At 31.4% G+C, this 24,910-nt stretch overlaps 2 protein-coding genes across 2 annotated transcripts in view; both read right to left on the bottom strand.

The window, feature by feature from the left end:
• Window positions 1-24,910, bottom strand: part of LOC128999506 (protein unc-13 homolog 4B-like) — a 104,478-nt gene that overhangs the window by 40,358 nt on the left and 39,210 nt on the right. The window lies entirely within an intron of this gene.
• LOC129001061 (protein unc-13 homolog D-like) lies at window positions 21,769-23,543 on the bottom strand. Its single transcript, XM_054428214.1, has 3 exons — window positions 23,425-23,543; window positions 22,622-22,818; window positions 21,769-22,002 (listed from the first exon to the last, which is right to left on the bottom strand). The coding sequence occupies exons 1-3, from the start codon at window positions 23,481-23,483 to the stop codon at window positions 21,911-21,913; spliced, it is 348 nt and encodes a 115-aa protein (XP_054284189.1). The 5' UTR covers window positions 23,484-23,543; the 3' UTR covers window positions 21,769-21,910.

Here is a 24,910-nt window from a genome sequence, read left to right as displayed (position 1 = left end):
AGTAATTAGTTAAGCTCTCTATTCCTCCTCTTGACTTATGCAAGTAATTTCTCTTACCTTGGAGGAGTCGGGAATATTATTTTAGGGAAATGTAAATTATTGCTGCCTTGTTAGCGACTGCTAAAACATTTTCGGTGTTTTTTAGAAATTATCTTACTTATTTTAGTATTTAAAATAAAGCACGAAACCAAATCTAAAGGGTTCAAAGTTTAGTAATAGAGGTATTAAATTTGCAAGAAAAAACAATGCCTATTTGGAATACATAAAATCAATTACTTTTTCATCCAAACAGTTTGCTTCGTTTAAAATTTATTTGTATATTTGTTTGTACTCATTACAAGTAGTATCACCTAATTTATTATCCAAATATACATAAAACATCAATGAATTATATTAGGGATATTTGATTAACTGCAATATATTAAATATTAATTTTTTTGTTAAAAACATTTAAGCTATTTGAAAACGAATTGAACTGTTCACTGTTCATTTTGAACTAAAGCTTAATGTTTGTCTGTGTGCTCAGTATTGCTGTGATAAGACCAATAGAATGGTGATAAGTCCATGACATGGGGGTTCAGTCTTAAATTAAGCCTGAGCCTGGTGAAATAGTATATTTTACTTTAGGATGTTACTCGTTTCGGCACGAGCTTAAGATTAACTACCGACCCGAAGCCAAAGCTCAAATATGAGCAAGGGTCGAAAAAACATAGTTGTAACAGCTACTAGGCCTTTTTACACTTTATTTTGTCTTTTATTATACTGCACTATAAAATAAGCCAACTAAATTACACAACGGACATTTCGTAGCTTGTTTAGGCCTACCTTTTTAATTATACTTCAAACTATTTACGTCTTGTGTCAGTGTACGGTAACCTGTTGCTGTTATTTCGAAGTAACATCTATTATTCCACCAAAACAATAATAAATCCGAATTTATATAAATGCAAATAAAAGTTATATCGTAAATATCAAATGTTTTTGGATGTATTAAGTGTAGTGAAAATTTATCTTTGATTTACATTAAATTAAGTCAATTTTAAGGCTACAACGATAAGAACCCTAGCCTTTTTTGACTAAGAAACCAAACTATTGGCAGGAGTACAGCTTTAGTTGGTCCAAACTCCAAAGTTAAGCTATGCATAATGGTTTAGGATAAACTAAACTTTTAAGCTGATTATAAGTTACTAAGAGCGTTATACTAAGTATTTATAATTTGACATAAAGTAAATAGATAGTAAGTTAAATATAGCAACGTAGAAATAAGATGGGATATACCATTAAAAAAAGTGAATTAATATGTCTTTTATAAACTAGTTATGCCTATGTTTTAACCCTTTGATTCACAGTGGTATTATCAGGATACCACTTGTAAAATAATTTTTACTGCATTGATGCATACTGGTATTGTGGAAATACCATACCAGGGGCCTAGTCAGTGCTGTAACCTAGCGTATTTTGGAGGAACTAGTAGCTTCTAGATTAATTTAGTATTAAAGTTGAAGTTTCAAAGCGTCGTTGCATGCTACAGGCTACAGGCTGTTATGCAGAGGTTTTGACTGTCTTGTATACCCTTCTATTACATATAACAAAGTAAGATATATGTTTTTATGTTGAATTAGACACTATGTAATTGTTATATTGCGTCAAAAACACTGTTTTTGTTCAAACTGAAAGTTTATTTTGCCAAATATAGGTGGTATACCTACAATACCACTATGCTACTAACACTAGACATATTTTGTTGTTGCCTTACTAAGCTAAAATATAATTTCAAGCATATTTTGTGATAACTTTCGTTATTTTTTTTAGGTAACTCAATCATATAAATTTTACTTACTATATTTTAAATATTTATTTATTATTCTCAGATATCCAAAAGACATGACTGAAGACATCTTACTAACAGAAATTCTAAATGACGGTTGCTAAGATGAAATAGGTTTATCAGATAATTGACCAGATGACAGTAGTCTCTCTTCAGCAAATATACTCATCTTCATTGATGAAAATACATAATTTATTTTTATCATTATAAATCACCTATTGCGTTTGGAATCATAACCCAGGTGAAGCAATTCCGCACTTCCGTCACGAATGGCTTACACTCAAAATCGACAAAAGGCAAAGGAAAGGCTAAATTAAATTTGATCAAACATAAATTTAAAATGCCAGTAGAAAAGAGGCTCAAGGAGAACGTTCACATGTCCATAATATCAACATGGACGAGATGCAACTTATGCAGAACAAAAGAGAAAAAGATTCGCTCATCCTGGGAATGTAACGAGCGCAAAGTGTGCTTATGCTAGACAGACAAAAAATGGTTTCTATGAGTTTCACAACTGAACTAAGATAAAGATTAATCTTGAATCTTAAGATTGGAGAATACGATGTTGTACAATGATTCTCTGGTCTCTTAAGTCATGTTGAAGTGCGAACGAGGATTTGGCTAAACACCTGCTTACGTCTGATAGAAGCCACATTTCTTTGCTTTCAAAAAACAAGAATAACATTGCAAACTTCAAAACCAATTCAACACGAGTCTTTACACTTTCCATAAAACACTATTTGTTTTTACTTAACGTGTAATTTGCATTTTAATTCGTGTTTTGATTTGCCTTCTTGTTACGCTGAAAGTATATTTCTGGCATAAGCTGGTGTATTAAATGTTATTTGAGATAAATCGTTTTGTACGATTTTGGCTGCAATACGATTTCAAGCCACGATAACAAAATAACCGGAAACTCTAGTTGAGGGCATTCACGATAAGATAAGTAAAGTACATAAGTTATGCCAATATTTCGATATAGATAATTTGAAGGCTTACAATGTAGGTCCGTATTTTAGCTAATTTTAGATATTTTGTTTCTTTTAGTAACAGAAATTATATTTCCTGTGAGAATAGTTATAATTATCTTGCCTTGTGAATAAGATTCTGTATTTACACCATACATAATTATGCGTTTACGAGTAATTTTCTCTTTTCCTTATCAAGATGTATTATTTTACATTTTCAAACTTAAAGAGCATTGCTGCTTTGAGGGAGACTATCACCGTACCTGATAATATTATTTGTGAAATAATACAACGCAGTCTGATTATGATAAAAAACTTGAAGTACGTTAATAAAAAATACCCCTGCCACAGCAAACCTGCAAACTTAAGAGAATTGCCATTTACGTCGCTGAATTTCTACTCAGATATTCCCTTTAATTATCAGATTTATTTCCTATTTAAATACCATAATTTTAATGAGTACTTAGGTTTGCTGATACAGGGAAGTTTTTGTGGTGTTTATTTTTGATTGAAACGTTGATAGCTTAGTGTGAAACAAACATTTGAATACATAACCAAACTACAAGAGTTTTTTTTTTATTCTACGTAAGAGTAACATGGAAATTTTAAATAAAAATGTTTCTTAATCGTCTTCATAACCGTTCGGCCAATGCTTTAATACTCGTATACCCAATACTTTATTTTTTTTTAAGCTGTACAAAATGGTTTGGAAATTAATTGTTAAATTTTTATATTTTAGTGTCAAAAATGGGAAAACCCAATTTATACCCCATAAAACCCCCCATAAACCCATAGTCCAATCATGCTGGTTCGCGAACTCATTTGAAGATGGAGGTTTACACATTTGTACTAAAATGGGAAATTTGATGAAACAAGCACATTACAAATAAATTTCAAAATTTTAAATCCTCGAACAAATCAAAACCAATCAAACGTCCGCAAAATCCGATCTTAAATCGAAACTCACTGCAGATGTATTACGGCCAAATAAAACTTTATTGGGATTGACTGGCTACTATAAAAGACGAATCTGCTGTAACAAGAGTACTTAAACTTTAGGAGTGTCGTTTTGTGTTTAGCTTTGTTTTCCCCTCTAAATAATAACGTAGGAACCTTAGAAGTTGGAATTTTAGATTACCATGCAACCTTTAACAGCCTAGGTTAAAGTTATTTCACAGTCCATTCTTCGTTTTTTCAAAACTATACTTTCTATTATATAGTTCTTAAGAAATATTTTTCAATTTTAGTTGGGAAAAGCTATGCTTATGTTACAACTATCAATGCCTATTAGTAGTTTAAATGTTTTTAATACACAGAAAATTCTCTTAGCATGAATGGTTTGATTAGTTACGTTTCTATATGTTAGTTATTATCTTAAATGGAATTTGTACCACTAGATCGCCATATATATTTAATCACTAGATTTTCGATGCGGGGGAGAAAGCTTGTCTAGTGGTTAGAGCGTGGAAATTCCGTCCTAGAAGTCCCGGGTTCAAATCCCGCCATATCACTAATGTATTTTATCTATGCGATAATGTCGCAACCCCTAGGTCTAGCCTGAAGAAATGTGAAAACAATCCTGGGGTGCTTAGCGTCCTAGGAAAAAAAGACATTCTCTGTATTCAAACCCACAACCAAAATACAACAAAAATCTGAATCAGCCAATTTATTTTACAGCTATAAAACAAATTAATACTCTCCATCAATAAAATATACCAACGAAACATTTAGTTTATGATCATTACAACTCTTTATATCCGCTTTTAAATAATTAAATTAGTACGTTACAAAAAAAGAACATTTCCAGTCATGTTCTGTTAATAAAATATACTTTTTTGGTATGGTATCAATATAGTATTTCAAAACGCATTTCAACTCCTATTTCTGGGACAAATATTTCCAATAGACACAGACGTCAGTTTGTATTTGCTGTGACAATCGACTATTGGCTGTTTCAGTGAATCATTTATGGTTTTGTGTATGTTTGAAATTGAAACAACGATGATGCATAGTGTTGACTAAACAGATCTAGTTACATTTCACTATTTACGTTTTGGGTTTACATGTCAGTGTTTTGACCATAGTAACTTTAATCTCCCATTCCATGGTCAGCTGAATATGATAATCAATTAATTTTTTATAAATTTGTAATCAATCGTGTAAATTAAATTATATAAGGCGATCTAAAATGTTAATTTAGGTTCTAACAATAATACAATTTAGTTTAGGGTGAACTATTTTTTATAGCTTCATACATTAATTATTAAATTAAATTTTTAATTTTCTTCTTTTTTAGAACATTAATTTAAAAATAATACTCAATTTTACAGTTGATGTATAAAACTTGTTTATGTAATCATATTCTTCAACAATCATAAATATGCAAAACATGTTTAACTATCTAAACATGCCTTATGTCTACTATAAGAGATACGTGCATTCTCTTTTAACGGACAGAAACCCTGCAATTACATTTCATAATGGTTGTAATTGTTTATATAAATTGTAGAGGTTATAAGTTATGACTGGCTATAACTTTACATTATTTTACGTTATAACTTATTACGTCATTATTGTAAATTGTAACTGCCCAACACTCCGTAGTAATGTGGATTAAATACAAAATATACTCTCTTTAACTACTGTATTTAGGATGATTTTCCAGTATAGCACCAGTAGTTTCAAAACATATACAAGCTTATAAAATCTTATATGCAAACTAATTTGAAAAATATGGTGTGTTTTTGTGAGTTTTTATAAAATTTCAAATGCAAGTTAAATAACAAAACTTGGTTAACAATTTTTGACAAATAATTAAGATAGTATGTAAATTACAGAACGTTACATACATAATACCCAAAACTCAACATTGCTAGATTTGAACAAATCGGAAGGACAAGCCATCATTCTGTAGTCTAATATATTACTAAATTACTTTATACTATATCGTCGTTAAGCCAAAATAAAATATCTTTGTATACAGTTTATAAAATTCTCAAGTAAAATATCGCATAGCATAAGCTTCTAAACTGTGTTTAATTCATTATACGGCTAACAAATTAGGTATTCATACATTTTACCTTAATAGGACTTGAGTCTACGATCTCGGGAGGTAGGTAATCAGATATTTATTGTGTAATTAGCTTAAGAAGCAATGAGGTTAGTAGGGCTAAGGGATGAAATACTACACAAATTTGATTTCAGTTCATTATTTTACGAACAATACTTATTATAAAGCTGATTCCAATTTCATGAATATCGTGTTACCAAGTAATATTTATGTTTTTAATCATTACGAAAAAAGTATTCCCATGAAAAACACAGTGAGATGAAGTTATACTTAAGTACCATTTTTAAAACTGTTTTGGACAAACATTATTATCTCAACATAAATAGACTAAACAATCAAAATAATATTTTAATAATAAAACTAATTTAGCAGCATAGCATAGCATAGTATAAGGAAAAACAATTCTCCAGCTACAAAGTCTAACGACGAAGTCTACGAGTCTATATTTCCTAAAATATAGTTTTAGTCAAGGTATTCAGAAATATATAACGTAGAGGAATATTATTCCGACGGTTGTCTTCAAAATAGGATTTAACTTTGAGCATTAAGCATAGTTATATTTGAGAATATTTACACCCTTTTTTCTAACCTAAGCTGTTTTAACATCCCTTACGACAAAATATTTTGAGTTGAAACGATCGATAAATTATACGAAACTCAATGCACAAGAATTTTAAGTTAACATTAATATTTTAAGATATAAGATCGATGGGTACTTTCCTGTTAAAGGGAACATTCGTTATTATCGATGATTTTTTCTCGATATATCGATTTTAACAAATTGAAACATATCAGCTGACAACTACGATAAATATTGTTCAGTATCAACAAACAATAATGAAATGAAACTGTTATAAAAAAATAACCTAACATAACTGACCAAACTTACTGTGTAACATTTAAAACTTCCGTGTTTAACTTGCCTATTCTGTTATCAAACGGAATTTTTAATTGGTACAGCAAGTTTGTTATCTTGTAAACAATAACATTTTTATTTATTTTATGATTATACCTTCTAAAAAAACAACGGTTTATGAACGATTGAACTTTACATTATTAACAGGATGGTTAAATTAGGTGGATTAGTTAAATATGCTCGATTATAAAATCCTGATTTACGATATACTCTTACAGTATTTAGTTAATGGTTATACAATCCTATTATTTTAATCTAAACACTCTGCTGCTGGAACCGTGGAACCGTTCAACATAAGCCGATTAGTAACAAATTAATTGGGATTTGTTCTCGTTTAAATAACATATATTTACCATTTAACTGGCATATAAACAAAATAAATACCTTAAACTTTCTGCAAGTATAATGAAACAATATTAAAATTTACATTTTCTACCTAAATTTTGTTAATTAGTCAAACAATTCATTTTGGTCGTAAAATTAATCAAAAACTATTTAATTTAAGTAAGGTGATATGAGACATAGTAAACTAGCCTTTTACACCAATGAAGATAAAGTGATAAAAAGGAAGGTTTTCCACAAAAGATACTAAGCTTGAACTATTCAACCTGCTATTGTGTGTTGTCCTCAGGGACAGTTGGTAACAATGATTGCTCGTAAAATAAACAACTACAAAGTCAAAAGTAATGTACAATAGTGTTTGGGAAATATTATCAATCGGTAGATAGATTCTAAACATATTTTATTTATTTAAATCATTCAAAAGGAAAATGAATATAAGATGAAACATTTTAACTAAAAGGAAACACATATTAAAGACTTTTGTTACACTGTAGTTTTTCCGGAACTCTCTGACACATATTTTATCAATGCACGTTTTACGTTATAACAACTGTAATAGTTATTTGTGCAACTAGTGAGAAAAGTGAGCAATTGACTCACTCGAGAGAAATCCTTACTCACGAGCCGTAGGCGAGTGAGGAATGGTTTCTCGAGTGAGGCAATTGTACTTTGAACTCGAGTTGCACATTATACTTTTCCTACAGTTACCATAAAACAAATAAATTGGTGAAGAAACATAACCTATTTTTACACAGAAGTGAACTTTTAATATAACATTTAATGTGAAGTGACAAATACAACAGTACAACAGCTGACCAGCTGATTTACAGCCAGTGCTGCCAACGTATTTCACGCGCATACTACGTTGCCTGCATGTTACGCGCTCACTATTTCGTGCCTTCACGTTGCAAATCTGGAGTGAGACAAAGTAATTAGAGTGAGACAATGATAACATTGTCTCACTGATGAGCGAATTGGCCACTTTGCTTTCTCAAATCAGTGAGAGAACATGAACATTGTTAGGTAACTGTAGGAAAACTTAATTGTAAGCCCCTAGAAACGTTTTATGAATTTTTAGAAGTCTTAGAGCCGCTATAGATTCATACATGATTGACTCTTTTAGTTTCATTAGCGCGATCCGTTACGTAATGAAATGGATTATCAACATTTCAAGTATTTAAACCACTTTAATTGTAAAATTAAAGCATCACACTTTAGTCAATGTAAAATTTTAGGTTGTTTAATATAATTACAAAATTTAAGAATAGCGTGCTAGTAATTAAAAACCCAAACTATGAATAAAAAAAACATTCATTTGGAGGAACATTCACGTTAATTTAACCCGCAGTTTGTTTGTTTACAACTCTGTACAACTTTATTTCAACTCCAACTATTGTTAACGCATGAGGTAATAACGAGTTTCAACCACTTTTCAAACCTTCCTAAAATCCACCTACTTTCAACAAACGCTATTCAAGACGTTACAAAATAACAGTATAAGTTACTATAACAACCATAGTTACTATAACAACCCTATCTGAGCTTATCATTCACTAAAGGCAACTTTAATTTGTCTCATTTCATTGCCTTGTTTTGAGTCCAAGTCTTTAAGAATATTTTTTTCATAAAAATCCCTTTTTAAGGGCAACAACCCTATTACGAAAATTGAACCCCCAAAGAAAAAAATAATTAAAACTGTAAAACACTCAACGCACGTTTTCAAACGTCAAATCGTTTCAAACATTCCAACAAAATACTGACAAGAAACTGTTTTGCCTACCTTTAGTTCTAAAAATGTTTCAAATACAAGATCTATGTTAAAAAATATTTAAAAACTTTAAAATTATCACAAGCTATGTTTTCGTAATTAATGATTAGAAAAACACAATCTATATTAAAGAAACTACAAATAAATGTATGCAAGCTCTTGGGATAAACAGTTTGAATTAAGGCAATGCCTCACATATCGTATCACATTTGTTCTGTATCAATTCTGCAAAGGACACGTGCATGGGATACGGAACAAATGGAACATGTGAATAGGACCGTTTACAATACAATGCTACAACAATAGGTTACAATACAATGCAATACAAGAGTCGGTATTGTAGTTGGTTGGTTACTCCTAAAATTACTTTCCACAATGAAACTGTACACCTTTCTTTTTTTAGGGTTACACAGAGTAACGTGTCACATAAAAACTCTAACAATACAATTTGTTATACGAAAATAATAAAAATAATATGTTTAGTAAACATAATAAGCCAGGGAATATAGTAAGGGGACCAGGCTTGGGGGAGCGAGCTAATCTAGTGGTTGGAGCGCGGGATTTCGGTCTCTGAGGTCGCGGGTTCAAATCCCGTTAAATAACCAATGGATTTGATCTAAGTGATAATGTCGCAACCCCTAGGTCTAGTCTGAAGTAATGTGAGAAACAATCCCGAACTCGTGCCTAGCATCTTAGGACTAAAACGGAGGCCTGGCTGAAGCCGTTATCGGATGAAATCTTGTCTGAACAGAATTTCTTTCGTAGTCTACATGGAATTTGCTTCTGAAAACTTCAGAAAGCGTCTGGTGTCCGCTCATCCTCACATGACATCTGCAGGGTCAGGCCCTTCAGAAAGGCTTTCCCAACTGTGGTGATGTTTATGTTCTTACATGCACATTTTAAGTTAGTTATTCATTTGGGGAGAAAACGTTTAATATACATATAGAGCAAACGTCACTAATTAGAATGTGTTTGTTGTACTTTGTTATACGGTCCATCCTATCTAAAGTGTATGGTAAAATAACCAATTGGTGCAAAACAATAAGTAAATAATAAAAATACAAAGTTATAAGAAAGCCGTGATTTTTCTCTTCCAGTGCTTAAACAACAACACGTTATCGTTGTTGATTAATTTGGTGAAATCACCTTTAATCTGCAACAACTGTATTTTACTGTTCTTATGCCAGCCAAGAGTATTAAAATGAGTAACTTAAACGTATATAGATCAAAATTAGCGTTGAAATACTACCCTTTTTACATATAACACTAAGACACATGGTATCATTTATATATATATTTATAATAGTTCAAATATTCAACAAAATTAAAGAAAATTTGGAATTCTTTTCCTAGAACTACAACAGGACATCAAAGAATTGAATTGTCTCCAGATTTTTCTTGAAACAAGATAAACGATTTGTATTTGAGCCCAGACATTTGTTTTACTACAGAAGAATCAATTTATTTGATGTATCGAAGGTTCCTCCTGATTACTTTTTATATTTGATTTTGTTTTCTTACAACTTCAGTAAATAGTAAAGTATTACGGTAAACGAGTAATTCAATTAACCTACCTCAAATTTTATGTATTTAAAATGTCGGAGAATAGTATTTGGTTTTAATTAAAATTTATGTTTGTAGCAACTGAGTTGTTGGACATTAAGCTTAAGCTTTTTTAAAAAATACCTACATCTTAATATTTTACCTGTAGTTAATCCAAAATTAAATCTTTTATGGAATCTTTTATCTTAATTTAATTAAAATATAAGATCTTTTATCTTATATTTTTTAACTTATTTATAAGCTCAATAAATAAGTTAACAGAAACAATGTATCTAAAAAAAATATATATAGACATAAGCTCTAATTCCTTTTCTAGTTTTTTTCACTATCAATGCAGATACAAATAATAAAGTCTAATACCGTAGGGTAAAAAATTAACCAACTGTTGTATTTAAATTAATCTACTTATTGTTTTAAAAGAGTGTTTTTGATGAAAACTATCCGGAAATTGTATTATCTACATATGCATAGTTGTTATTTGTAGCATGAATATACCTCTATTTTCACGTAAAAAACTAAATACTTTTCCTACAGTTACCTAACAATGCACATGTTCTCTCACTCATTTGAGAAAGCAAAGTGGCCAATTCGCTCATCAGTGAGACAATGTTAACATTATCTCACTCTAATTACTTTGTCTCACTCCAGATTTGCAACGTGAAGGCACGAAATAATGAGCGCGTAACATGCAGGCAACGTCGTATGCGCGCGAAATACGTTGGCAGCACTGGCTGTAAATCAGCTGGTCAGCTGTTGTACTGTTGTATTTGTCACTTCACATTAAATGTTACATTAAAAGTTCACTTCTGTGTAAAAATAGGTTATGTTTCTTCACAAATTTATTTGTTTTATGGTAACTGTAGGAAAAATATAATGTGCAACTCGAGTTAAAAGTACAATTGCCTCACTCGAGAAACCATTCCTCACTCGCCTACGGCTCGTGAGTAAGGATTTCTCTCGAGTGAGTCAATTGTTCACTTTTCTCACTAGTTGCACAAATAACTATTTGTTGAATATCTCGTGAATCATTTCCTTAGTTTACTGTGATTTCTAGTCTTTAGATTCATCATCAACAAAAATAGAATAGTCCTATAGTTAATTAAATAAACTTTTAACGCTTACGTAATTATATTTGAATTTGTTAAACAACCTATTATTGTTCAAGTACTATATGTGGTTTATATCTTGTTAGCTTTGAAAATATTGCTTTAGATTTTCGTTAGAATCACGATTTGCTGCAATGCAACTTGCACGCTGCAGTGCTGCATAATGGATACTGCAGCAAAATTAAACATTGCAGCTGATGAAGTCCCGTATGATTGCAGCAACTCATGCTTCACTACCTTATATCTTGGTATAAATTACAGTTGTCCAAATCCCCACTGTCCAATTTGACTTCTATATTAATATTGCTTTACTAATAAGATTTTAAAATAAATATTAATTTTCAACGTTTATTATACTTAAGGGAATTAAATTTACAACCACCATTAATATTTTATGTTAAAAGGTTGTCTGAGTGCACTTTTAAAAGGTAAATTTTTTCCTTTAAATTCCTCAACACTTTTAAGGACTATTCTAAATTAGCACAGCTATACCCCCGCCACGGCAAACCTTCAGCATAGCAAATTTCGATTAGCCTGATTGCACTTTTACAAAAAAACCTCCTTAAAAATGTAACCTTTTTAATTAAATTACCCATTTACCTATTTACATTAAATTAGTTGTTAAATTATTAAGGTTTGCTGATACGGAAAAAGTAATAATGTTTTTGTAAAATAATAGCTTAGCATGGAATAAATATATTTTACACATTTAATCAAAATGTGTACGTAAACAGGCAAACTACAACAGTGTACTTATTCTTGAAAATAATAACGAGGACAGAATAACAAAATCATTAAGGTAGTATAAGCATAGATCGATATGAACATCAAATTTAAGGTAAACAATTGCAGCCGCTCATACATTCAAAATGGCAGATTCATGAAAGAAATAGCTCCGTTTGAGCTTGCAAAAATCCCATAACATGTCTTAATAGTACAATAAGCTATCAATAACAATAAAACCAAACCTCATAGATAATTTGAATTATGCATATTTGCTGATTGGCAATGAAGTAAGGAAAACAGGGATACCATCATATGAGATGATTTTGTTGTTAAAAAGGGTAGATGTAATTATTAGGGTTGCGTAAAAACACACAACCACTGTAAAATGTAAGAACAAACAAGTTTTAATATTTTCATGTAAAAGTAATTATTAAGAAACTGTTAGTAATAATTCTGTTGTTTGTAAATTCTTATTATAAACCCGGATGTTCCCTAGGGCACGGCGAGGCGGTCAGCTTATGTTGTGTCCTTTGCGGTTATTGCGAGAGACAGTCTTAATTCTCGTAGCCTCTGGCTCATCGTAAAATGTTCACTCGCTTTATCCGCACATCTTTCATTTTCATAAGCCTTCAACTATGTGCTTCACATTTTTGTACACATTTTTAGCATTGTGATATTTTTCTGGTGAAATATAATAAATCACTTGAAACCTCAGTATACAACCTTATTTCTTAAATTAATAAATGTAAACGCTGTATTTGAGTAAACAGGATAAAAGAAAATGAACTGTCTATCCTTATCAAATAAATGTTTTAACAGTTGGAAGAAAAGGGTTTAACTTTACTAATATGTGTGCAAGAAATATGAATTATATTGCGTTGTCTAAGGTTATCTAAGGTTAAAAGAATCTGTACGCCCAAGTACTTTTGTGACAATAAACTATTGCGTGACTAGCTGAACATTTTGTTTTATCTTAGTTATATTACAGTTTCAATTTTGCACTGTTATCTTAGGTTTTATAGATACCATCTGTACAGAGAAATAAAGGGCATAACATGAATGACAACATGATGGTTCTGCCTTGATGCAGATGACCATGTAAAGATCAGCACTACTATTATTAGTAGTATTTTAACACAAATAGTAGTGCACCATTACTGGTCTAAAGATAGATTTGCAACGAGGCCAAATCGTCACATCAATTTATCAGTAGTATGAATAGGACAAACCTTAAGTACCCTAGTATTTTAAGTCTTTGTTGAATTTTTACCTTACTAACATATACTTTCAGGAATACGCAACGATATAAATATACTGAATTGCCGTTGAGATCACATAGGTCCCATCGGTGGATTAGCAGTGGCAGTGAAGTTAGTTGCTTATCTTGAACAAGCATTGTCCAGCTTATCATCATACATCAACACTGAACTATGCTACGGTAGAACAGGCTATTTACAAATTCTTTTATTTATTTATCTTAAATTTTCCTGACAGAGTAATTATTCTGTTTATAATCAGTTAAGTAATATTTATTAAAAATACAACTTCTCGTATGTGTCACTTATTATATGGACGTAGGGTAAACCTTATCTGCATTTCAATATCAGGTCATTAGGCTACAGTTTGTCTTAGCCAAAACTCATGTATATTCAGGCCACTCCAGTTGAATTCAGTTTCTCTTTGTAGTTAGCCTAATTAAATTTGTTAGATTGCAATCAAACATTTATCAAGATATTATGTATGTAAACACTTTTATTGGAACCAAAATAATTTTTTTGTATCTACTTTTTGGTGTTTTTGCTTTCCTAGAGATTAGATGATTCCATTTAACATTTGTTTTAAATGTTTGAAACATAACATTTTCGGTGTTAATAGGCCTACATCATAACGAAAAAAATTAATATATTCTTCTTTAATTGTCTATAAACCTAAGAACAAATTTGGACTCAAATTTAATAATGTTAGGGTTCACGGGAAACAGTTTTATGTAAGACCAATTTTCGTTAACCTTATTTAATTTACAATCCAAGCAAATGATATAAATAACGGTACAACTTACAACACAATTTTTGTGGATAAAATTTAAATATTCATAATTTAAGTGGATAGGCCCCTACACGATACTTCCATTTCTTACATATAAAATGAAATACTGAACACCGGTTATCCGTATTTAAAAATTCATTTACATTGAATAATAATAAAAATGAAAAATAAACCTGCTTAAAAAATTATCTGTCTCTAAACCAATATCTTTTACACACATACAAAATACATTAAATCCTGTTAACATAAAATCAGATTTGATTTAAAAATGTAATATAGCGGAAAAGTTCAACGATTCCTTTTGATAAAACGGGAACAAAAGCAGATGTTAGAGAATGGGTAATATCGGATTTTAAATATTCAAAGAACATTCTTTTGACGATCTCGCGTGGCATTATGTGCTCAAAGAAGATTTAAGTTGGTAAATATTTTATGTTTGAATAAATTAAACGGTTGAACTTGTTTGGCCGTCTATAGCTTTAAATTGAGGAATAGTTTAAAAAAAAATTATTTACAATGACCAAATAAAAAGCTTAACATAAAAAATTTTTCAAACATCCACTTCAATAAAACAATGGTAAAATTCATTTGATGAATTTGTTTGAAAAGGGTTTTATGACTTCCATTTTTTAAATTAAGATCTTGAAATTAAAGTATTGGACCAATAGGAGATTGGAGGATTTTTCATGGAAGTTTTGGGGGTCAACAGAGTTCATCATTTCATTTTTTGGTCTCATATATATGGCTCAACAGTAATTTCCTTGACCATGTAACTCGGAGGTGTGATATGCATTTCTTTAAGGAAAGGGTTGCTTAATATGTAGGGGGATATTAAGGGAAATGTACTGAGACTTGTTCGAGAATTTCGCATCTCGGATAGGTTAGGATGGTAAGTACAGGGCGTATCACAGAGGAGTACATTTTTGTGCGAGGGTTGATATGGAAGAAAGACGACGACTGATTCTGATAACACGGAAGTAAACGGAGGTGGGGAATAGAGGAATGTTTGGAGTCAAGGTAGTAGAGGCAGCATTTCTTTAGTTATGTGGAGGTTGTTGAAGTGCATCGGTTCAGATTAGGTTCTGTGGATTCTTCGGTCGCTTAAAAGAAATTCAGTGGTGTGTATGGTGGTCAGAGCCTATATCGTAACCGAAATGGATTTTCTTGAACCTTCTGAAAAGGAGGCTGAGACATGGGTTTGTTAGGGGGTGTTAGCAGTTTATATGATGTGGGTGGGGTCAGCATTGGCACACATAATTTTCCACATTAAAAACGTCACATTTTACAATAGGGTGATAAGTCTACTTGCACAGTTTAGAATGGATAATAAAGCCACATGTTCATAAAAACCTGTATAACAATATAATTTAACAATCACTGCTAATATTATAAAACAGCTGATTCAAATAGTTTGTAGTAATTTCCAATTACATGTGAACCAAATTGTGTTGTTGTTATAAAACATGTGTTTGACAGCAGCATTGGCATTTTACAAAAAATCACACTTTATTAAATTGTCTGTAGCAGAAACCATAACCATCCGTTAATCCTTATGTTATCCAAACGAGTAAAAAAATCAGAAATTTTAAGGAAATATTTTAGTGAAAATATCACGTAAATGAAAATTCACTTGTTATGAAGGTTTGGTGTGACAGGGTTATTATTAAATACTTATCGTATTAATGTATTTTAATTACAAATAAACTTTGAAAACTCTTTGAGACTCTTTAAGGTTAGTTAAACACGAGGCAATACAACTTTGTATTATTATTTACACAATTTCACCAACCTTAATAACTACTTAGTACGTTAAATGTTTCTTGTTTAATAAAATCAGTGTTATTTGAAGATTTGTTTCATCTTACGATAAGTATATTGATTTGTTTTTATTTCGAATAGAAAGGTAAAACTATACGTAGATAAACCAACATTATTTAAAGGCGATCTATGAAAAGAGAAAGATGTTCTGAGTTCTTCTCTGTTCTGAGAAGTCCAGTGTACTTTTTATAGAAAGCCCAGGGCTCATGCTTAAAATAAAGTCTCTTGAGAGAGTAGTGAAGGCGACAACTTCAGCTGACTGCCTTAGGTGTTTACAAGAACAACTTTTACACACCGGTGTCAACGAAAATTTCATATTTTCTTCTACTTCTAAAAGTAATTTAAAATTATTCATCCATGTGATTTCAGTTTAGTTTGTCTCAATCTTACGTTTTTATTTTATTTTGCTCATCTGGGCTTACTTAGAAAAAAAGGTAAAGTAAACAAGGATATAATAATACATGTTGATATTAAACGTAAATACAGTATACAGGTTGCCCCGTATAAAATACCTAATCATATACTAAGGTTAGTTAATATTACTTTGCTTAACTTATGTATAATATGTTTAAACTATAATTCATATCTACATGTGTATATGTTTTAGACATTTAATGTTTTAAAAGGGATTTAAATTTAAGAAATATCTGTATTTCTTTAATTTTTCGATAACCTTTATGAACCTATTTTCTCCCCGTTCCAATGAATTTAAACATCCTTGTAAAACTCATAGATCATGTTACGCAATCAAGAACGTGTCAGTAGAACCAATTACAGCTCTGGTTGTAATTCTACGGTACAATTAGTCTCCATAACTCAACCCCGTTTGATGAATTAACGAGTTTGGTCCCCAATTATACAAAACCTTCCTCTCTCTCACGACTCTTATGATCTTAATGCCAAACAATTGTTTATCGTATTCTAAATCGTGCAATTCGTAAGTGATTTTTTTAGTTTTTTGTGTTGTAGGAAAGTTTGTTTACACACTCAGGTAGAGAGGGTTTTAAGTGTAAAACTCCTACCAGGGTTAGGAACCGTTAACAACCCACTAAAACCTCTGCTTTTCGGACACCATCCTGGGAACACTTGCCACACTTCAAAACAGGCAGAGTTGAGCTACGTCACGTCCAAAAGGTTCATCCAGTGTCTAGCCGTTAATTACTTATCGATCTAGACTGCACTTAGGTCTAGTTTGTGTGTATTGCCTTTGATGATGTTCCGAGCGATCTTCAACCAATCTCAGTTATATTCAACTGACAGCACCTCAAGTGGCCTTCCAGTGGAGCATATCACGACGTGGACAGTGGAAGAACGTGAGTTCTGCGTCACCAGAAACACCCATAGTAAATACAGTTGCGTGAATTTTACTTTGGCCATGAAATACAGGTACTAATGAAAGTAGCCATGAATAAGAACTGCGTAAGGTAGCGGTTAACCTAACCTTGCTGCCTACCCACGGTTGGACCTGCCTGATGAGTCTGGCAGTTCTTTTTCCGGTCTATATATCGTCCCAAACCAATATAGCTGTGTCTGGTAGTTTGTTCTTCCTTTCTTCTGCCAATAGTTTTACAGGAATGACAAGAACTAGACTCTTTAGAAGCACCGGTTCGGTCACCATGTGGTACACGAAAGCAGTCCTGTTTGCCTTCTGGCACTGCAATCGTGTAAGCCACCGGTATTCCAACTGTGTAAATCATAGCGATAACTATACTAGAATGGATCCTAATTCAAATTATTATCCCATGTAACATGCATTTAAATTATTCCGTCAACCAATCAACATATTGCAAGGAGTGTTTTAAATATAGTATTTCGTTGTCCTAAAATTACATAATATTTCAATCTGTAGGTCTACACCAAACCTGAAACATATTTGTCTGCCATTTTCACATGATTTAAAAGCAAACTTATTTACCATATGAATGATTTTCCTAAGATATAGAATTAGCTAGCTGTCATATTATTAGTTATGATTCTTATATTAATCAATAAAAACAATAATGTGAAGCAAAATTCAGCAAACAACCAATATTTCCAATGTGTTTTTATGATTGTCAACAATGCAAATGCGTAGACCTATTTTACGACATACATTTTATGACATACATTTTAAGATATACATTTTATGACAAACATTTTATGACATCCATTTTATGACACACATTTTATGACATACAATTAATCCAGTCGAAAAAGTGTCAAGCAACTGGTAATACATACGCTGTGTATGGATACTATGACGAGGATATCTAATACTATATTACATGTGCTAGTTAATTACATTACCCAGCATACACTGCGGTTTGCCAATGACATTAGATCACACAGAACACACCACATCACTTTGTGGTGAGCCACATAAACACTCTACTATGTGGCATTAACCTATTTACATGTACCATTGGTCCAGTTTAGTATAATTTAAAAGATTATTGAAATGTATATAGCTTTTAAGTTACATTTGAATGATAAATTGAATGATTAACGCAAATTTCGACATTATTTTATGCTAGTATGACAAATAAATTAACAGATTACTATTATTTATAATGATTATAAAAATGTCTGTATGTTTGCAGAAATTCGTTCAGTCTGCGTGATTGCTGTGGTGGGGGTATTGTAAAAATCTAAAAAAAAGAATCTTTCTACTACTTGTTTTAAGCTAATCCAATTGTTGAAATACAACTAGTTTATTTAGGACAAACATTCTCAGTATATTGACGCAAATTGGACTCAAGCCTACATTTTATCAAATTTAAAGATTCATTTTATGCAAGAAGTTTTCAACAAGTATTCCAGCATGTAAATACTGAAGGAACTTTTGTTTTATTTGCTTCAACATTCAAACACCCGGTAAGCTTAATATCTCATGTAACGTGTATTTAAAGTTGCCTTAAAGTCAATAAGTGCTTAAGTGCTTATAAGTTTTCCTTGTTTTATTTTTTTTAATTTGTAGCAGCAATAATCTATACATTTCAGTTTTGAGGCACTAATGCTTTTAGCCGTCTACTGTTAACTGTAAGACGATTGTTAAAACATGAACTAGGAGTTTCCGAACTGTTGCTCTAACTGAACAGGATTACATAATATAACAAATTATTTTAACTTATATGCATGTTTATAATTCTCCGAGCTGTCAATGTGTTTATTGATTTTCGTTTGGAATCGTTCCATAGACGCACTATAGATATAGCCAATGCATTAAACAAGTTAAAAGAGTAAGTAAAAAGAGATTGAGGGGAAATCTCAGTATTAGTGTTTTTTGTTATATCAATTACGATAAAAAAAATGCAGGTATACTTATTTACACCATTTTGACAATAACCTAGTAAATATAAATCACTATTTATTACCTTATCAAGTAAATTTTAGGGAGAAACCACTATAAATTGAAATCAATAGAAAAGCAAAATCAACTTAAAAGAGCTGTTAGGCCTAAATATATTATCATCCTACTTTTCATAGTTTAAATGAGTTTGTGACACAACACTGAAAAGTTCTGCATGTTAAATCTTTACACGAAACGCCTAAGGTCAGGTTATTTCGTCTCCTTTACTGCTAACCCAAAAGACTTAACTTTAGTATGAGCCTCAGGTCAGTCGGGACTGTTGTAAAATGTGCACTGGGATCCTCAACACATCTTTCACTTTTTATACACCTTCTACACCTAAATATTGGCTCACCTACGTGTGGTTTATATTATAGCTTATGTTAAGGCTTGCTCAGGTGTATCAAGTCTACAGAAATTCACGAAAAAATGTTGTGGTGCAAATAAAAAATACTACTCAAAATTTCTAATCCCGAAACAGTACGCTATTTTTCACCCTACTATATCCTATTACCACTATTAATCACAACAATAATTCACACTAACAGTCAATACATTTCTTACTTTAAGGTTTTGTTGAATATTTTTAGGAATCAGCATAAATAATAATAATTAGTTGCCTAAGAAGTGGCGACAATAAAAAAAAGTCTTTTGCAATGCACATGGGTTAATACAAACAGTTGGTTTTTGGCCCAAGTGATGTAAAAACCTGCTCGGTCCCCAATTGACGATGACAGCTGGCATGGACACTAATACGTAGCTTTCGTCCCCCAATAAACGTTTGTAAAACGTCTAAAAAAATAATAGTGTGGTGAAGACAGTTTTTAACTGTACTTTTATGTCTCTCATACAATTTAATATTATGCCAAAAAGAGGCTGGTTTTTAGAGTACTTCATACAAAAAAGATTTATTTCGGTGTAACATACTAATTGAATTAAAGTATAGAAAGGGTTATAGTATTTGGTTTAATTAATTATTTTTATACCACGACGTTATTAACGCTATTTATAACAAATTTACAATCGAAGCGTCTTTAAACTTGATAACTATTAATTTTGTTAGGGAAAAATATCTCATAAGTACCTAACCCACACCCAATGAACTAAACTATTTTTCCTGATTTAATTCTAGTAAAATTGTTAAAGGTAAATTGTGTCAACAGAATTATGAATTGAAAATTAAAAATCCTTTATATTTTAAATTTTTTATAATGTCGATAAAATGGATAGTATTATTTGTAGCTATGTCGTTATATTAATATAATTAACACAACTCAATGTTTATAACGATGCGATGACTTTCGTTAATACAGTATTATGTTCTTTATCACTTTCACAGCTTTCAAATTGTATACTTGATTGGAAGAAAAATATCTGTAGCCATCGAATAAATTGTGTTTATTTGTTCTATGCTTTAATCTCGCAACTCAAATATTAAAACAGTCGTGTTTGCATTACGATCAAAACTCTTCTTTGGAATCATAATGGGTTTAATTATCTCGTAGTAGACCTGAACCTAACTAGTAACTCTAGCTGTAGTGATCATGTTACCCGATTAGCTTTGACCCAAGTCGCCCATTTATTTGACCCTTGGAGGTCTTTGGGGGGGTAACTTGATACTATTATCACTAGAAACGTCGGGCCACACGAAGACTGTCCTTTTGCATTGGAAAAGTTTTGTTAACCTTATCGTTATGTTGTAACACAATATTAACAACCCAATTTTATTTGAATCGGTGTCATAAAAGCTATACTCGTTTTGATTTATTAAGAAATTACTTTCATCACACTATGTTATTGAAATATTCATCACACTCCATTTGATGTGCAAAAACGATGAGTAAATATGATTTGGTGGTTCCAAAAACAAACTCTAATTGTTTCAAATTCAACCAACTATACTACACCACTTGGAATTTAGTAATTTGTATCAAGTCAATAATCAGTTTTTCTTGCAAAAATATTACAATGGCAAATATTAATTTTACCAGATTCAAAATTTATATGTTTTTTAATTATAAATTTCGTTCACAACATAATTTTTGAAATCTTCTACATGAATATTAGCAAAATAAACAGTATCAGCAATAAAACATACTTTTTCCCATTAGCTAGCTTTTAAAACCCTATCATAGGCAAGCGGTGGGATAAAGTATGGTATTTTATGAAAAATATCACAACCGCTGCAATAACTCTTGAACCAAATTTTTACAGCAATAGGAATTGAAAAAGTAAAAAGAACATAAGCAATTAAAAATATAATTTAATATCACAACTTTTTTTGTTTTCATGTTTTAATCATTTTAGAATTAGATGAACTAAAGTTCACAGTCAATATATACATAAATATCTATAAAAATAGTAAAATTACAATAAATTACTCGTCATACATTACTCAAGCCTTTACATAATGATGATTGTATTGTATTCTTTAAAAGACCCTTCCGTGGTCGTGTTTTGTCCTTTGTATTTTGATGAAATCTCGAGGTAGTCTATGATTTAAGACCCTCATGGCGTCACAGTCTGAAAAATAAACATCACCTTTAATTAAATTTCTAATGTGGATTAAATGGGATGGTTCAGAAAGTCATTACGAAATTTTAGCTACAAACTATAACTGTTAAAAAACAAATTGGTGTATTTATTTGCTTTATAATATTTTGTTCATGTATATGATACACTAGATCCCATAGTTCTGAAAAATTATAGTTTTAAAATTAGTTACACGTGTTTTTAATTGACTGGATTAGTCTCAAATCTGTTTGTATTGTATTGTAATAATATATTACGTTACTATCACGGTAATTGGTGTTTTAACCGGCGAGTAACGTACAATACTTTACATCATACTACACAGAAAGATTAGTGCACTTTAAACTCATAACGCAATTTAGGTAGGACATAACATAAATTACAATATTTTATATTTTAGAAAATAAAATGGACCGTTGAAATCAGCTGTTTATTTTACCAGCTGACTAAGTGCACGGTAAAAAGCTAAAAGTACATGACGTTACTTTTCCGTGTGTAGGCACGGCAAAGAGCAACTTTCCAGCCTATCAATACGGATGGAAAAGTACTCGTTTCAGTGTAGTGTGATGTAAACTATATTGAATTGTTGCCCTCTGTTGTTAAGGCTTACCTAGGCTTTCGTCTGAAGGGGTGCTAAGTTTGAGATGTGTTTGCTTCACCTCAGCTGCACCTTCCGCATCTGGGATTTCACTGAAGGCCAAATAGGCTTCTCCCATGAACTCCGAAATCAAACCACGCAAATCTTCGTCCATGGTCATGAACAGCACCATGCCATCCTTCATCTGCCTTTGCTCCTTGGTCAACTTCCTGTTCAGTAATAATAGAAATTAGTAATAGCTATTTACCTTAAAAGTGTAGTAAGAGCGTTTTTACATCACGCAGGTGAATGTTGTGCAACGAGCTGCGAGTTGCATAATTTACCGATGTAAACATGCTCTTGCGTAACGTGTAACGTACAAGATTTTACCTGGCCCGACAATATACAGGAGGTTACGAACAATATTTGTCATTATCCATTTCACTCGTCTTCTAACAGTAACGGTCATTTACCAACAAAAGCTAGGTTAGGAAAATTCTTTAAAACAAAACAATAAAATTCAAGCGCACAGCTGATTTCTAGCGATGAACGTCGTTGGCTCCATAAAGGTATATTTTTAAAGTTAAGCACTCGATGTTATTTAAATGGGTTGCATTACATCATCGAGTGAGTTTTTTTTCAACTTTACATCACTTGAGAAGTAAAGAAGTTGTATACATCACGTTTGGGAAAGGGAAGTTTAACATGGCGGGTTAGGTAAACGATTTCCTCGCACTCCTACTTAATAAACCCACATTACTCATAAAATATTCTAAAACAATAAATATCATTTTACATATTTCCCGAGCTATTTAATGTATGTTTTAGGTACTTACACTGTGAAAGTCTCGTCATAAAGGGGGTGGAGAGTAGACCTTTCCGTTCTGGTTTTCATTTTTTGGAGTTTTACAAATGCCTCCTGAGGAAGAAGGTTAATCGTCACGAAGGGGTCGGATTTTCCTGCCAACAAGCAATTAATTCATTTGAGTATACATAGATACTACTTAAATGATGAAATAGGTCTTTAATAGCAGTAAATCCTACATATTACGAATACTCTTTGAAGCATTCATAGGCTAAAACGAAATAAAAATAGTTTATGACATGTATGGTTTTTGGCAGAAAAGTGGCAACAGTTAGTTGTTATATTTCAAGGTAAATATTTTTCATCACTCTGTATTCTAAAATACCCTATATCAAATCTATTTCGAGTTCTCCGAAAATCTTCAATTTCCATATACCAAAAACAAATAGTGATCAGCTGACTTTTTCTGACTTAAAAATTACTTTCACTACACAAACAATACTTTGCCTGACATCAACAAAGTTACAATCAGCTGAATTTTACAATAAAATTAATTGTACAGCCGTATTATTGTTCGTAACTAGTAGTTAAATATACTATTTTTAAAGTGTGTGTCTCTGTTAGCATGACAACTTGAGTAAATGTTAACTTTTATATGAAATTTGGTACAAACATGTAAACCTACGTTAATTCGAACGAGTTGTATATTCAAACCAGCGTGATCAGACTGGGGTAAATATTTAGTTCTTCATTTTACTCTTAAAACTTACAAATTTTGCAGTTTATTTCTATCCATTTGGTTGAGCTTAATCAATAATTTGGTATGTTAAAGCGTCGGTGTGCGCTTGATGGATAAAAAAATATATTTTTTTTTATCTGTCGTGTTATTTTTGTTTAGAATAAGTAACCTGCTGTAGTTAGCCTGCTCTTTGTGGATATGTTTTGATAACATTTGGAAAATATATTCGTCTAACAAAAAGCTATTAACATTACAGTAATGATAAAATAATCACTTTATTACCATTCATTAACAGCAAACCTAGGTACTCGTTGAACCTACAAATTAATCAATTAGCGTATAAATTAGACATAATTCAGGAAAATCTTTTTTGAAATCCTATCAGGAAAATGGAATTTCACTTAGGCATATTGACAAAACAATACGTTTGCTGTGGCAAACATATTAATAGTTGTGTATTTACAATTACAACACTAATTGGAACTGTCCTTACCGTTTTTGTCCATAGGTTTTAGATTCCTTCCATTCAGAATATATATGTGTAATTCATCCTGGACGAACCATAACTTCACTGTCAGCATCCCCAAAGGTGCACCTTCAATCTTGCTCTGTTCCTCAAGTCGATATTTGTGCATCTAAAATATTTATAATTATATTATTTTATCAAATTATTATTACATCTTAATATTACCTGATCAATGAGTTAGACTTCATGTGAATGGTTTTTTTAACGCAACCCTAATTAGATGTACTGAGAATCTCAGTTGAGACAATACAA

This window comes from Macrosteles quadrilineatus, unplaced genomic scaffold (assembly GCF_028750875.1).
Source record: "Macrosteles quadrilineatus isolate MER2022 unplaced genomic scaffold, UCM_ALF_1.0 Scaffold_8__2_contigs__length_117827958, whole genome shotgun sequence".
Classification (NCBI taxonomy): Eukaryota; Metazoa; Arthropoda; class Insecta; order Hemiptera; family Cicadellidae; genus Macrosteles; species Macrosteles quadrilineatus.
This window is presented reverse-complemented; position numbering and strand designations above follow the sequence as displayed.

Coding starts and splice junctions, on each gene's coding strand:
- LOC129001061 (XM_054428214.1), bottom strand. CDS start 23,483: ATGAAAACCAGAACGGAAAGGTCTACTCTCCACCCCCTTTATGACGAG. Junction 22,819..23,424: donor TATGACGAGACTTTCACAGT/GTAAGTACCTAA, acceptor ATTACTGAACAG/GAAGTTGACCAAGGAGCAAA. Junction 22,003..22,621: donor CCCTTCAGACGAAAGCCTAG/GTAAGCCTTAAC, acceptor TTTATTTTTCAG/ACTGTGACGCCATGAGGGTC.